General features: G+C 41.6%; 1 protein-coding gene across 1 annotated transcript in view; it reads right to left on the bottom strand.

Annotated features, from left to right (window-relative positions):
* Positions 1-16618, bottom strand: part of IQCH (IQ motif containing H) — a 229497-nt gene that overhangs the window by 55828 nt on the left and 157051 nt on the right. Inside the window, 2 exon segments of the mRNA XM_061430164.1 lie at positions 8243-8529; positions 13720-13840. Coding sequence (XP_061286148.1) covers positions 8243-8529; positions 13720-13840 — 408 coding nt within the window.

Genomic DNA, 16618 nt, shown 5'->3' with positions numbered 1-16618 from the left:
CCATAATGTCTTGTACATACTAGATGCTCAATAAACAACTTGTTCTTTCCTTTAGAATTTCCCAAAAGTGGAATATAAGTGAGTTCAGCAGATCTGGGTGTTCAAGAAGTTCCAAAAGTCCATTAATCAACTGGCTATCATACAACTATCATTGTGTAAGACATCAAGAAGAGTGCACTTTCTAGAGGATTTACAAATCTCATGGAGGTAATGTTTATGGCTAAGAACCAGTAAGAGTGTAAAACAATTGTGTGCTTGTGTATCAAATGGAATTGGGTGATGGATGTGAAATGAACTTTCTCATGACAGGAAACATGTTTCATGTTCCCTCTGCATCCAGCATAGGAACTGAGTAGACCCTGGGAAGGCATTTGTTCAGTGAACATGTTGGTGTCTTTTCAATTTGAAGTCTTTGGTAGGAGCTTCATGTTCCTCCTGAAAACCAGTAGACATTGCCCAACAAGGACTCTGGGTCCAGGGCCCATTGGGATATGGAAGTAGCTTTTGCTGCTCTCCGTGTAAGGGTTGGATCCCTCTCCTCATCTGCATGAGGGAAGGCCAGATCTCCAAAATGGCTACCTTATACCTCCATGTATTCTGCATGGAGTCTCTGAAATCCTGGAATCTCCCCGTTGCTAGGGCACTGGAATCTTGGACATAAGTCCACTAAGTGGACATAGGTAGTTTTGTACTGTCCTCTTACCAGCTCCATTTCCCAGGGATTGGCTCTTTTCCTTTTATTCCCAGTGACCCTGTGTTCTGTATGATGTTAACAATATTTAAACATTACATTTCCCAAATTCTTCCTCCATTCTGCTACCGTAGAATGGGACATTCTCATCTCAAGTCTGGATAGGATTTTCCACTCTCATCTGGATTGATTCACAATTGTGGGCCTGTCCTTCGTGCACCACTGTCATTTTATCCATCTTTCCTTGGCTCCCAGTCCCCTCTGCTCTTATTAGGACAGCATTGTATGTTATATTATTGAGGTCTGGCTGGGGCCAAAGAGCAGGAGTTTGAGATGGATTCAGTCACTTCAGCTTTCTGCCTCCTACCTTGAATGCAAGACATATGTGGATGTAAGATCATGTATGTGCTTTATAATTATCATTATTTATGATTATTATCACACATATATTTTTTTCTGACTACAAATACATGCTTACTTTTGAGAATGCAAAGGCAGAAAGCATAAAGAGCAAAACAGAACAAATTCTCTGTATCAGTTTCCTATTGCTGCTATAACAAACCACTGTACATTTAGTAACTTAAAGGGTCAAAAATGAGAAGTCTCACTGAGCTTAAGTCATGGTGTCAGGGGGGCTTCATTCCCTCAGGTGGATCTAAAGGAGTATTTGTTTTCTTGCCTTTTCTAGCTTCTAGAGGCCACCTGCATTCCTTGGCTCATGGTCACTTCCTCCATTTTCAGAGCCAGCAAAACCCTTGTGATTACATTGTCCCCTGCATAATCCAAGATAATCTTCCTATCTCAAGATTATAAAGTTAATTACTAATGCATGTACATGTTACCATGTGTGGTAACCTTCACCAGTTTCAGGGACTAGGACATGAGCATCTTTACCAGGTCATTACTTTGCCTATCATACCCTCAATTCTTTGATCCAGAAATAATGACTTGTAACATCTTGGCATATTTCTTTAGGTTCTTCTTGTTCTGCATATATTAATATATGTTCTTTCTTTTAATAAAATTGTTATCATATTACATATATTGTTTATTTTTCTATTTTTTAAAAAATTTATTTATTTTTGGCTGTACCGGGTCTTTGTTGCTGCGTGGGCTTTTCTCTAGTTGGAGCGAGCGGGAGCCACTCTTCAGTGCGTTGCACAGGCTTCTTACTGCAGTGGCTTCCTTTGTTGTGGAGCACAGGCTCAAGGGCACCAAGCTTCAGTGTTGCGGCACGTGGGCTCAGTAGTTGCAGTTCCTGGGCTCTAAAGCACAGGCTCAACTGTTGTGTCACATGGGCTTAGTTGCTCTAAGGCAAGTGGGATCTTCCTAGACCAGGGATCGAACTTGAATCTCCTGCATTGGTGGGTGGATTCTTTACCACTGAGCCACCAGGAAAACCCCTATTTTTCTATTTTTTTAAAAAAAGTTTTATATTGTCTGTGCCAGGCCTTTAGTTGCTGTGTGTGGGATCTTTTGTTGCAGCATATGGGATCTAGCTCCCTGACCAGTGATCACCTGGTAGTCCTGGGTGTTCATTGGAAGGACTGATGTTGATGCTGAAACTCCAATCCTTTAGCCACCTGATGTGGAGAGCTGACTCATTTGAAAAGACCCTGATGCTGGGAAAGATTGAGGGCAGGAGGAGAAGGGGATGAGAGGGGATGAGATGGATGGATGGCATCATCAACTCAATGGACATGAGTCTGGGTGAACTCCAGGAGTTGGCGATGGACAGGGAGGCCTGGCGTGCTGTGGTTCATGGGGTCACAAATAGTCAGACACGACTGTGTGACTGAACTGAACTGAACTGAACCCTGCATTGGGAGTGCAGAGTCTTAGCTGCTGGATCACCTGGGAAGTCCCACATATATTCTAATATAATCTGTATTTTACCATTCCACTGTTTATAAATAGTTTCCTGTAAATATTTTTTAAAACTTTGAATTTTACTGTCTTCCTAGCACTTGATTCTTTTCATCTGTCATAATTTGCTTAAAAATTCTCTATTATTAGAATTTAATCTATTTGAAGTTTTTTACTTCCCTTAACAATGTGATTAATATATATGAATGTAAGTTTTTTTATTTCCTTTGATGTTTCTAAAAAGTGAATTCTTACTATTATTACTAGAATTTTAATACAAAGGCACTATGAAAATACTATTGAAATAAATAATTTTGAACTCAGAAGTCAAGCTAACCAACTCATTTTATAGCTTTATATAAAACTGAAGATTTATATATAAATATATAAAATATATATAAAAAGATTTAAGATTTATATATAAATATATTAAAAATATATAATATATAAAAAAGATTTATATGTAAAACTTTATATAAAACTGAAGATGATAGAAAATGATAAGCTCAAGGTAACACAGTAGTTTAGAAAAGGAGTTAGATTTGACTATTTGAAATTTTAGTATGATGAAGAGCATTACAAATAAACTTAAAGCACAAATGACAAGGTTCATTATCCAGTTACAGATGTGGTAGGTGAAGAAGATAACAGAATTAGTTGGGAGACTGGTTACATTGAAGCAATAAATAAATTGACTGAGGAAATAAGTAAATATATTGAAGATAAAAGACTCAGGTTTCTTACTGTTGGAGAAGATATTTGTTTGTAAGTGTGGAAAAACAGAAGTCTAGAATAATCTTGAAGTGTCAGATTACAATTAGAGATATTGGCAAGAATGCATGGTTTTAAAATATATATCCTGATAGATACAGAAATGGTCATAGATACATGTATGTATATGTATGTGTGTGTATATATATATATATATTTGCTTGTGTATGTGTGTATTGTACATGTATAATGCATATATGTCTTAGCTCTGTCCACTGAGAGAGGCCAGAAGCAATGACACTCCAGTAGCAATGATAGCACTAACATCCCAGACCTTAATTTAATACCATCCTCTTCTAAAGTGACTCAAAGCTGTTGGGCTGATTCTAAGTCTAGGTCAGAAAAAATGTAAAATGAATCTGGAACATCTCATTATGCAAGAAAGTAAGACAACACTCAAAGAATGATGAGGACACATCAAAAGAACCACTCTAAAGACTCTCCTACTAGACAAATCTGGGACAACTTGAGCATCAAAATGATGAAAGTGTCAAAATACAACTGACTGAAGAGACTAGAAACTTACAAGTTCAAACTGGTATAAAAATTAATACATACATGCTTACATACATAAATAAAAGATAGAAAAGGAAAAATTCTTTGCAGTAAATTTCCAACTAATCTATATAGAAAGAATGATTGAGACAGAAAATTACCAGTGTCATCATGGTGGCTGACCCAGTAGAAAGTTGGCAATGGATACTAAATTTTGTCTGGAAATATGATGAGGAATAAGATATTATTCCTTGGAACACCTTTTCACAAAATATTACTAACCAATTACAAAGAAAAAATGGCGATTTTATGGTAGAGAAACATGACTGGCAAAAAGCCACAAGTGACAATCTGGAGAAGGTATTTGTAACATGTATAAAAATCAAAGAATAACAGTTTCTTATGTGCTGTGTGCTGTGCTTAGTCACTTAGTCATGTCCTACTCTTTGCAACCCCATGGACTGTAGCCTGCTGGGCTTCTCTGTCCATGGGGATTCTCCAGGCAAGAATATTGAAGTGGGTTGCCATGTCCTTCTCCAGGGGACCTTCCTGCATTGTAGGTGGATTTTTTACCATCTGAGCCATTCTCATATACAATTTGGAAGCAATTTCTCATATACAAAGAATTTCTACAAATCAGCATTTGTATTATAGTTCAATGTAAAAGGAGCAAAAGATATGATAAGACAATTAAGACAAGATATATAAATAGCCAATAGATATAGTAAAGATGTTCATCCTCACTAATAATGAAAGAAATACTGAAGAAAACAAGATGTCATTTTTTTCCCCTGTTAGACTGGCAAAAAATGACAGGTTGCTAATATGCCAATCTCTTTACCAGCACCACAATGCAGCTGAGTTAGAAGAGAAAATAAAATGTTTTCCAAAATGATGTCACTTGCCAAATGGCAAGAGTAGATACCAGTGATTTTTCAAATAATCTATTATATACAGAGAGTTAGCATACATTCCTTGCCAGTGTAGAAACTCCTTTCTATGTGCTCACTGAGAGCTTCTTCCAGTGTTGTACTGAAAATTGTTACACAAATGGCTGTACACTAAAGTATTAACAGGAAGAGACAAGGTAAAGTATTAGTATGATAAGGTCAGAGCATCTTGGATAAATATTTATTTATCCCACCCATCAATTAATTTTTGAGCTCTTCTCTAAAAGCCTTAACAACACCATCCAACATCTGCTAGAACACCTCTATCATTTGTTCATTCATTCAACAAATAATTTACTGAACACCTGCTTTGTGCCAGGTCAGAGATAGGCTGAGAACTAAGCAGCAAGCAAAAAGAGATAAAATATATCTCCTCAGGGAGCTTACTCTGTACAGGGGGAGACAGCTTTAATCAGATAATCATGTAAATAACTCTAAATTGTAACAAAAGCATGTGGTATAAAGGAGAGATACATGATGACATGAGAATGTAAAACAGGGGAATTTGACTTTGTCAGGAAGTTTGGGGGAGGCTTCCCTAAGAAAGCATGGCTTGAGTTGAATTATGATGGATGAGAAGGTTACCTAGAAGAGGCAAGAGCATTTCAGGTGGAGGGGTGGCATGTGTAAAGAAAAGCTCTGTGGCAAGAGGCAGTATGATGAGTAAGGGGTTGGAAAAGAGAAATAGAGGGGAAGCTGGTGTGAGCAAAGGATGTTAAGGCACATGGGGCCAGCCCTGTGAAGGGTGGGACCTTTGTCCCTGAAGCTGGGAAGGGCTGTAAGCCCTGGAACAGGACTAGCTCTGGGTTTGAAGATGATACCTCTCACTGCCATGGGTGCAATTCTGTCTACATCAAACTTGAATGAATACAAACCATTAGTCAACTGTCCCCACAGTTCCATCCTCCTACTGCTCCAGGGATCATAGATTTGATCTTTGTTTCTCATGACAGACATTTGGAGGGGAAATCCTCTCCTGCTTCTCCCCTTGATTCCTTGTCACCCTGCTCTTTTCCAGAGGGTATTGTTCCTGTCCTCCCTCCATCCCACGCTGATTCCCGCATTCCCTTCTATATTTGTCCTTTTCTCTCTCCATGTGTGGGCCTGAGAAAGGGATGCAGAACCAGCGGAGGGTTCAGGAAGGCAAATGGAAAATGATTATTAAACAAGCTGAAAACTACTGCTCAAAGCATAAACAAAATGCTTTGAAACTATCACCTGACTGAAATGGAGAACTGTAAAACAGTAATAAAACAACTGAAGTTTATTTACAGTGTTGGCTGGGCAGAGGGCATCAGGAGAGGGAAAGCAGGAGGTCATTCCATCCTTTAGACTGAGTTGTGGCCACTGACACCAATGCAACAGGAACTGAACATTTTGCAAAATGAGTCTTGTGAAGTAGTAGTGAATTTAAACATTATAATTTCTGGGGCACGGGGAGAAGGGGGCAAAACAAACAGGTTAAAAGTTATCTAGAATTACTGTACATCAAAGGCACACCTGTATACATGCAGAATTTCATGGATGAAATATTGAATAAGTAAAAGCATGTTGTAGTAGAATACATAGGATGTTATGATCTATAAAAAATTTTAAAACAAGCAAAATTAAGCTATATATTAAATATATAAATCCATTATACCTGCAATCTGCCTTCACTGATCAAGATCATTTTAGTTGCAGCTATTTAAAGAAAAGTGTGTGTCCTCCAAGTGCACTTAGCCTAAACAGTATGTTTGCCTGAGCTGTTTCTCAGAAACTCGGAGTCAGCTGTGTCTAATTCAAGCTGAGCTGGTTAATACTGGGTAGGACCACTGACCCTCTAGCTGGGCAGCCCGAGTGTCAGCTTGGTGACCTTTTGACATCAGAGGCTAAAAATTTACCCTTGGATGATGACAAGTGCTCCATTTTAACACGCCCCCTCTAGGTCCACCTGCCAATGCAGGAGACACAAGAGATACGAGTTCGATCCCTGCATCTGGAAGAGTCCCTGGGGTAGGAGATGGCAACTCACTCCATTATTCTTGCCTGAAAAATTCCAAGGACGGAGGAGCCTGGAGGGCTGTAGTCCATGGGGTCACAAAGAGTCAGGCACGACTGAGCACGTTCCCATGAAGAAGCCTGTTGCTTAGTAGTTACTCCTGTGCAGAATGACTCCCTCACCTTTTCCTCATTTCCAGTCACCTGTCCCCATGCTTCCCAAGCCTAAGACCACTCTGGTCCTTTATCCCATAAATAGCTCAAGCCCTTTGAGGCAGGTTTGAGACTTGTTCTCCGTTCTCCTTGCTTGACTGCCTTGTGGATAGACCCTTTCTTTGCCGTAGACATCAGTGTTTCAGCATTTTGGCTTGATGCATGTCAGGAAAATGAACCTGGATGAGTAACATTCACGTGCACTAGAAAGCATAAAGATATAGAAAGGAATATAAGTCCCAATTACAAGAGGATGGATACCTCTGGGAGGAGGGAGGGCCGTGTGAGGGCAACTGACAAGGAGTACACAGGACTGGAGGTGGTTTTGGTTCATTATATTAGTATTTAGGCCTTCTTATATTTATGCATATTTTCCAATACATTTTTAAGAAGAAAAAACTGACCACCTAAGTTGCCGGTGAACTACTGATAAGAAAAGGGAACAGAAACAAGAACTCTTACCTCTTTTCTTGTAATTGACTCTCTATTTAAGAACAGATTCTAGGAAGGTTCCCTCCCTACAGACAGAGCATTAATGGGCAGCACTCAGACCCCATCAGGGTAAGTTGCAGTGATTTAAACTCCAGCTGTACTGAATGAGAAGACCCCGGGGTATTGGCAGAACTAGCCTGAAACTGGACCTATACTGCTTCTAACAAGAAACTGAGTTGTTTTTCAGAGACAAGAGAACAAAACCACAAGTCATACAGCCAAAATAGGCACAGAGGAGAAAATTTTGACCTCAAACAACACCCAAAAGCAAAGTTTCTCCTTCCACAGAACCAAATGACCGGGACAAGACCGGAGCCTGATTGCCGGAGCCCTTTCTGAAGCGACGGGTCTGCTGTCCCAGAAGAACTGGTACTAAAGTCTCCTTCACCACACCTCATCATAAATGGCTGAGTCCCAAAGCCCTTCAGTGAAAACCTGCCCCAACGCTTTTACCAACCAAACCCCAGATCAGGGAAGATGCAGATGTGAGCCATACCTCCTGTCTCCTGCCAGCTGACCTCAAAATAAAATCTTTTCTCAAAAGCTGTGCCACAGTATTGGCTTCTGTGCCCATTGGGCAATGAACCCTTTGCTTGGTAACACTGGGCCCATCTTTACAGCTATAAAGTATGATCTCACCTGAACTAGCATGGACCATATATAATCAGCTCATCAGAAGAGCAGAGAATCTTGGAGGCTCCCTCACAGTCCCTGTTGGATGAGCGTGGATGGTATTGGAGTCTTTACATATTTCAGTATTTCACATGGCATCAAGTTGACTCACCTGCTGCTCCATGGTGCTTGGATCAATAAAAGTCATCAGGTCTATGGAAAAGTGACCAATCACGTTTTTCATTTTACAAGCCTTTCCAATTTGAAGGCACAAAGAACTGAGAACTTGGGGATCCACTGAGGTCTGAGGCACGGTGGTCCCAGAGGAGATGAATGGGCCTTCAGCATGAAACTGGTCCCCTGTAGACAGCAGCCTGATTTCTCCATTGGGTTCTATCAGCATGTCCACCGTCACGTTGGTAATACTCTCTGAAGGTGGGTACGCTTCAATCACGCCTCCTGGGGGGAGAAGCATGGGGTGGGTAAAAGGACACACTCTTGTGGACTGTGCCCATTAAGAGCAAGAGGAAAAAGCCCAGGCTTTGGCAGAGGGACTCAGGCTCAGAGCTCGCATCTGCCATGTCTTGTGAGACTTTGGGCAAGTAGCTTCAAGTCTATAAATTTCCTTTCCGTCATTTCTAAAATCAGCATAATAAGACCTATCTCACCAGACTGTTGTGAATCTTCGTGATCTACAGTATTTAGTCCAATGCTTGGTGTGTAGTTGGACTCAATGAGTGGTGGTTTTGATCCTAACTAGGAAGACACTGTAAAGATCATCAGGCCTATGCCCATTCATTATAAATGATGAACCTGAGGGCTACAGCAAATCCCTCGGGGGGAATTAACTGCCCACAGGCCACAGTTTGTACCTTAAGGACCACTGCGCTTCCTGTTCAACTTCACTGCTTTTTCAAGTTCTGACAGGTTAGGGCTTTTATCAGACATAAGAAAACACTGACCATTATGTCAGTCAAAGGACTTCTATATATAGCTGGTTTGTTTTAAAATATGGAGCCAGAAAATGCTGCCATTCTTGAGAAACAGGTAAGCTTGCTCCATGCTGATAATGGGAGCTTTATAATTTATCTTACTGCACCTTCTGCTCTGAATAGCAAAAATCGCAGAGGCAAATTTGTTGTTTAGGCGCTGAACTAAATTGACTCTGCAATCACATGGACTGGAGCCTGCCAGGCTCCTCTGTCCATGGGATTCTCCAGGCAAGAATACTGGAGTGGGGCTGCTATTTCCTGGGAAGCCTGCCCACAAAATTTACATGGCCCTGTTTTCTGTCTTTAGGCCTAACCTGTAAATCTGTATATATCCCTTTTATAGAAAAAAATTGAATATTATTTGTGAAGAATTAGATAATATAATTTAAAAGTGTTCCTAGACAAGGCAGCCTCTGGAGCCCAACAGTATTAAGATAAATTTGATGTGTATTTTGGGAATTTGCTGGGAGGTGACCTATGCTCACAGGCTTTGAACAGCATATATGGTTAAATCCTGAGATTTAAAAATGTCTCAAATGCAGCTATCTGTTACTTTATACAAAAGGCTCTTTCCTTAAATGTCTATGCTGCTGCTGCTGCTAAGTCGCTTCAGTCGTGTCCGACTCCGTGTGACCCCATAGACGGCAGCCCACCAGGCTCCTCTGTCCATGGGATTCTCCAGGCAAGAACACCGGAGTGGGTTGCCATTTCTCTCTCCAATGCATGAAAGTGAAAAGGGAAAGTGAAGTTGCTCAGTCATGTCCGACTCTTAGCAACCCCATGGACTGCAGCCCACTAGGCTCCTCCGTCCATGGGATATTCCAGGCAAAAGTACTGGAGTGGGGTGCCGTTGCCTTCTCCTTAAATGTCTATAAGTGTGATTAAAGCTTATAGACACAAAAGCTGGTCCTAAAGAAAGCTGAATTTCAGAAGGAAAGCTAATTCATCTTCTTGGTTGGTTTGAGATATGCTTTTCTTTAAATGAGGTTTTCGAGTGTGTGCTGTACCTAAATACTGGTTGCTGGAGATTTAGCAAGGTAAAAGTAACAAAACAATAATAACACAATGCACAAAAACAAGCAAAAACCCTACTGAGTCTCTCTGATTCAGAAAACTTTGTGGCTTTCACTATCACCTACATTTTGAAAGATGATGCTCCAGTGAAAACACTTGTCCTTTATAGTTACAAGGTTATTTTACTTCAAAGTAGCTTATTTGTATTGTCTTCTTGGTATTAGGACCACAGTCTTTTCAGTGTTAATTTTTTTCTTTTCCAAGTAATTAATCCCCCTTTTTAAAAATGTATTGCCTTTGATATAATGCTTTGACAATGCAGAAATCAAATCTATAGCACATTTCGCGACTATAAGCACACTTCAGAGAGTAGAAATGAAATGAACCAGGCAACAGGGAAGATGGCAGGAGATGGTGGCCTTAGGGTCAGGAAACCTGGGTGGGCAGCCTCTCTGTCAGTAATAATTTTATGCAGGGCCTGCTGTAGGCTCTGGGCTCAGAGCTGGGAATAGGTTTGAACACACATGACTCCCCCAAACCAGATTTCTGAGACGTGCTAGAATTGTAGGCTCTAACTGCGTTCCCACTCACCACGCACTTGTTGTGTGATTTTGTCCTAGTCACTTCCTAGCATTAAGCCTGTTTCTTTGTCTATCAAAGTGTCTCAATAAAGCTTGTTCTTCCTCCTATAAATAAGTATTGTGCTTACAACACGGCTGAAATAGAGGAAGAAAGGATAGAAATGACGGAGGCTGAGACAAAGGCTAAGCTTGTGGTTGTACAGCTCATGTGAGATGACGGCTGGGAAAACCCTTTCTAGTCTACAAAGCTCACATGAAAATAAATAGGCTAGAGGAAGGTTTGCAGGCTGACCTTGGAAGATATGGAAACTTCCTAACATCCTGTCGTGTATGGATCTGAGATCTTCAGGGTCTTCCCCTCATAATCTGAAAAAAATCCTTTATTCTTAACCATTTTTTGTTGTGAAACTGTTAGTCACTCAGAGAGTGTTAGGTCTCACTCTTTGAGACCCCTATGGACTGTAGCCTGTCAAGTTCCTCTGTCCATGGGATTCTCCAGGCAAGAATACTGGAGCGGGTTGGCATTCCCTTCTCCAGAGGATCTTCTCAACCCAGGGATCGAACTCCGGTCTCCCTCATTGCAGGCAGATTTTTTACCGTCTGAGTCACGGAAGCCACCTAGTATACCTACCTACTTTATTTTCTCCCATTTATGCACAGGGTTGACTCTTTTAGTTTTACTTTTCTGGTATTGGGTTTATGTGGAAATTTGTGGAATCACAGAAATTTATATTTGAGAGGACAGATTGTACTATAACTGCCCTCTGTGTCTCCCCACACCAGTGAAGAATCCTTTCTCAGCATTCTTGTTAGACTGTGGGCCGTCCCATCTAAATAATTCATTAACAGTATGTTTACTATGCCCTTCCACCCCACTCTGCCTTGCAGTGTATTCCAATACCCAGTAGATCTTTCTTTTTCGATACGATCTCATATCTTGAGCTAAGAGGTATTCCTTGGTAAATGTACCCATTGTCTCTGGCCAAGACTCCTGGAGTAGCACGGGGTAGCCTTTTATTGGCTCTGTTAGGTATTCACAGAGTGATTCGAGGAGAGTTACTTAATCTTTTGTACCTCAGTTTCCTTCTCTGTGAAGTGAGGGTGATAATGGTACCCACCTCATAGGGCTGTTAGGAGGATTAAAGAAATTAATATAGGTGTGCTTAGAATAGAGTCTAAGGACTTTCCTGTGGTCTAGTGGTTAAGTCTCCATGCTTCCATTGCAGGGGGCATGGGTTCCATCCCTAGTCAGGGAACTAAGAACTCACTTGCCTCACATGCCATGAGGTGAGTCTAGCTCATGGTAAGCACAGACTGTGCTTATTATGTTGTTTTCACTGTGCTATTCTCGCCATTGAGTTGTTGCTGCTGCTGCTATCATCTGATATTATTATGATGTGCGTGTATGCATGCTACATTGCTTCAGTCGTGTCCTACTCTTTGCAACTCTATGGACTGTCGCCTGCCAGGCTCCCCTGTCCATGGGATTCTCCAGGCAAGAATACTGGAGCAGGTTGATGTGCCCTCTTCCAGGGATCTTCCCAACCCAGGGATCAAACCCATGTCTCTTACATCCCCTGCACTGGCAGAAAGGTTCTTTACCACTAGTGTCACCTGGGAAGCCCTATTATTATGATATTATTATATGTTTATGTTACATGTTATCTTTTGACAGTGGTGAATAGAGTGGAAAGATAGCTTCTGTGGTCTGTATCCTAGCCTTCTCTTATCATGCATGTGTGTAAGCATATAAGAATATCCACCTTATACTGTTGCCTCCTAAAGAGTGAGGGGCAATGTGTTGTAGCACTCCCACAGGACCTCCACAACTGCTCCATTCATTCCCTCATCCACTGACCTCCTAACATCATCAGAAAATTGAGAAGTCAGGGGGCTTTGCTCCAGGACTATCAGTCAGTTCAGTCACTCAGTAGTGTCTGACTCTTTGTGACTCCATGGACTGCAGCACGCCAGGCTCCCCTGTCCATCACCAACTCCTGGAGACTACGTAAACTCATGTCCATTTCATCAGTGATGCCATCCAACCACCTCATCCTCTGTCGACCCCTTCTCTTTCCACCTTCAATTTTTCCCAGCATCAGGGTCTTTTCCATTGAATTGGTTTTTCACATCAGGTGGCCAAAGTACTGGAGTTTCAACTTCAGCATCAGTCCTTCTAATGAATATTCAGGACTGATTTCCTTTAGGATGGACTGGTTGGATCCCCTTGCAGTCCAAGGGACTCTCAAGAGTCTTCTCCAAAACCACAGTTCAAAAGCATCAATTCTTTGGTGCTCAGCTTTCTTTATAGTCCAACTCTCATATCCATACATGACTACTGGAAAAACCATAGCTTTGTCTAGAGGGACCTTTGTTGGTAAAGTAATGTCTCTGCTTTTTTAATATGCTGTCTAGGTTGGTCATAGCTTTTCTTCCAAGGAGTAAGTGTCTTTTAATTTCATGGCAGCAGTCACCATTTGCAGTGATTTTGGAGCCCCAAAATCACTTTGGGCTCCAAGACTATAGCAGGTTCTTATTTATAAGGTCTAACCTCAGAACCAGAAGTGAGACTATTTCTTCTCTCCTAGAAAATGGAAGGAGAAACTCACATTTCTTGAAGACTTATTTTGAGTCAGGCTCCCTGGTAGAAACCTTCATATATTTATTTCATTGAATCCTGCCAACAACCCTGTAAGTAGGTGAGGAAACTGGGCCTCCAAGGGTTTAAGAACCTTGCTCAAGGTCAAGGATGAGATCCAAACTCAGGTCTTCTGATTCCAAAGTTTTTGACTACTTCTCAGGAGAAGTCTGTGTTGCCAAAATATGGTCAGAATCTCGAGCTATGCACGGCATGCCTGGCCTGCTCAGTTCCTGTTTACTTAAGAGGCTGAATGCAGGATAAATATTTAGGCAAAGTTTTGAAGAAAAATCTGTTTGGAGGAGCACTTTTCTAAACCCATGCAAGAGTTTCTAGGTATTCACACTGGCCCCAGGTTGACCCAAAACTAGAATGCAAGGTTGCGCAGACCAAACCTCAACAGAAGCTTTCCAGTCTTATTTACCTTGACTGAGAAATGTTTGCAGGAATTTTCTCCACGTTGGGAACCGTTTCTCATTGACTGGCTGTGCGTGCTGTGCTAAAATGCCCGCCAGCTCCTCGGAGATCTTCACCAAAGCTGGCTCCTGCAGAAACAAATTAAATAGAACCACAAGCAATTTTACTACAGAAATGAAAACTGCTTGTGGAGTGATTAAAAACCAGGCCTCCAACAGGCAAAAAAAATGTGGTTACTGTTTACCCAGAGCCAGAAAGCCATTTTGAAAAATTTCTCTATTTTTTCCCAGCCATTTCAATTTTCATTCCTCAAAGTGATTTGGCCCCAAAATATTGCCACTAATTGTGCCTCTTGTCTCCAAAAGGCAGCCTTCTGCCTGGGCGTCAGGTAAACCCAGTTTCAGACCCACAGCAGCCTGACCAATGGCATGTCCTCGGACACTGTGTCTCCTCACTTTGGGCCTCAGTTTCTCATTGTGTAAAAGGCAGGGTTCACTACCTTCTCCCTCAGGTTCTTCAGACTGGAATTTTTTTTTTTATTAAAAATTTTTTATTGAAGTATAGTTGATTTATAACGTGTTAATTTCTTCTGTGCAGCAAAGTGACTCGGTTTTATATCTTTTTGTATTTGTTTCCATTATGATTTATCACAGGATATTGACTGTAGTTCCCTGTGCTGTACAGCAGGACCCAACCTCCCTCCCTACCTCGCTCAGTCGTGTCCAACTCTTTGTCACCTCATGGACTGTAGCCTGCCAAGCTCCTCTGTCCGTGGGGATTCTCCAGGCAAGAATACTGGAGTGGGTTGCCATGCCCTCCTCCAAAGAGTCTTCCAAACCCAAGGATCAAACCCAGCTCTCCCACATTGCAGGTGGATTCTTTACCATCTGAGTCACCAGGGAAGCCCATAGATACTAAAAGAGTAACCCATATATATGCTGCTTCCCAGAGACTCACTTCAAAACTAAAGACACACACAGTCTGAAAGTAAGAGAAGGGAAAACAGTATTTTACACAAAAGGAAATGTTTTTTTTTATCTTATAACGCTAACAGAGCTGACCCTGAGAGAGATCGTGGAGTTGGCAGGGTCTTTCTTGGTCACCTTGATCTCTTAAAGCTATGCCCTTTCCCCCTGGTTGGGGGACCTCCACGTAACTGTGGGATCAAAGCCTAAAATCATGGCTGATGCCGTAGAGGTGAGATTTCATGAAGTCAGGTCATAAGAATGAGGTGGGATTTCAGGAGGTTGGGTCAGGAGAGAGAGTTGTGGGGAGGGAGGTCAGGTTGGGAGACTGAGGTGGGGAGGGGTGTGGTTCTCAATCACCTGATATTCCACATTAGGTCACAGCCTCATCTGACTAGACATGAGCTAAGGTTGGCCCCCATGCCAAGGTGAAAACTGTAGGAAACCCTCTAATGAATAAAAAATGGGGGTTTGTGACATAAAGAGACTTGGTTTGTATCATAAAGATATTTGGTTTATGAGGACAATTTTTTTGTTTTTTTTGCAAAGTCTTAGACTAACTAAAATTTTTTTAGATAAAAGCCACTTGTTCAGATTTCATTTCTGTCAGAAGAGCAGCTTTAGGCACCAAACATCTGATAGGCAGAATTCATATTCAAAATGGGGGACGTTGACAAGAAAAACTCAGGCTTGTTCTGGGTTGCTGGGGAAATTTCTAATCTGTGAGTAGACATCAGTTATTTGGAAGAATCAGAAAGAATCAGCTTTGGTGAGTGGGGCAGGAAGGAATCTTAGAAATAATCTGTATAGCCATGTATTTTCAATTTCTGCGTCATTAAAAAGTGATTGTCCTTCCCCTCCCCTCAGCTCCTTGGAACATCTGGCTCATTCTGGGTTGAGTGCCCTCTGAAAATCTACAATGGAAGACAAATATCTGAGCGTACACTCTGGGCAGGTCCCAGTAACCTGAATAATGTCTGAATTATCTAGAAAATCCTGGTGGGAGACTCTCATCAGTCAGTTTAGTAAGTGCTTGACATACAAAACCAAAGCGCCACGAGGAAGGGAGAGTGCCGCTGCTCACCCTCTTTCAGGATGGCTCTCTGCACAGTCAGGGACGTTAAGAAGGGCTGGGGAAGCTGGCTCACACAGCGAGCCTCTGCCTCAGGAGGCAGAGGCAGGGAAATTGCTGTCAAAGCCAAGCACTTCGTATTCTGCACAACCGATGTTTTCTCTGCCCTTTACTGTACATTAATAACCTCGTCTCCGCAAGGCCCTGCATTTAAATCATAAACAAGCACACAAAACGTGCGGTTCCAACAACCTGGACCGCCTCTCGTTTTCTCCTTTGAGCATTGTCCTCCAAACCCACCTTTCTTCTTACTTTATAATTGTCTCTGTTAAAACTACTCTACTCTATTGAAAAAGACCAATTGTCTGTGATTCATGCAGTGCCCCAAAGGTGGGACAACGAAACACGGCTGTGGGTTCCCACTCTGCTTATGAAACTGAGTGTCAAGGAAGGAACCCATGCAGGGCAGGCCCTCTACCAGGACAGTGGAGACTTACTTTTTGTCCTTCCCTGATTAAAGGTGTTGAATCATCTACACAGTGATCTGCTCTCTGCTATCACATCAAGTCAGCCCAAGAGCAATAATTCACTTGTTCATCCATTCATGCAAGAAATGGCAGGTACTTAGAGTAGTTGAAATCACTGAGACTGTCAGTGGGATGGTGGTTGTTGGGGGACAGGGAGTGGCGAGTTAGTGTTTAATGGGTATGGAGGTTTGGTTTTTTAAGACAAAAAGAGTTCTGGAGCTGGGTGGTGGTAATGTTACACAACATTGCGGATGTAATGAATACCATTGAACTGTAGACTTAAAAATGGTTCAGATGGTAGATTTTATGGGTATTTTACCACAATTAAAAAAATTGAGAAAA

The sequence above is a fragment of the Bos javanicus genome, chromosome 10, assembly GCF_032452875.1.
Source record: "Bos javanicus breed banteng chromosome 10, ARS-OSU_banteng_1.0, whole genome shotgun sequence".
In the NCBI taxonomy this organism is placed as follows: domain Eukaryota; kingdom Metazoa; phylum Chordata; class Mammalia; order Artiodactyla; family Bovidae; genus Bos; species Bos javanicus.
This window is presented reverse-complemented; position numbering and strand designations above follow the sequence as displayed.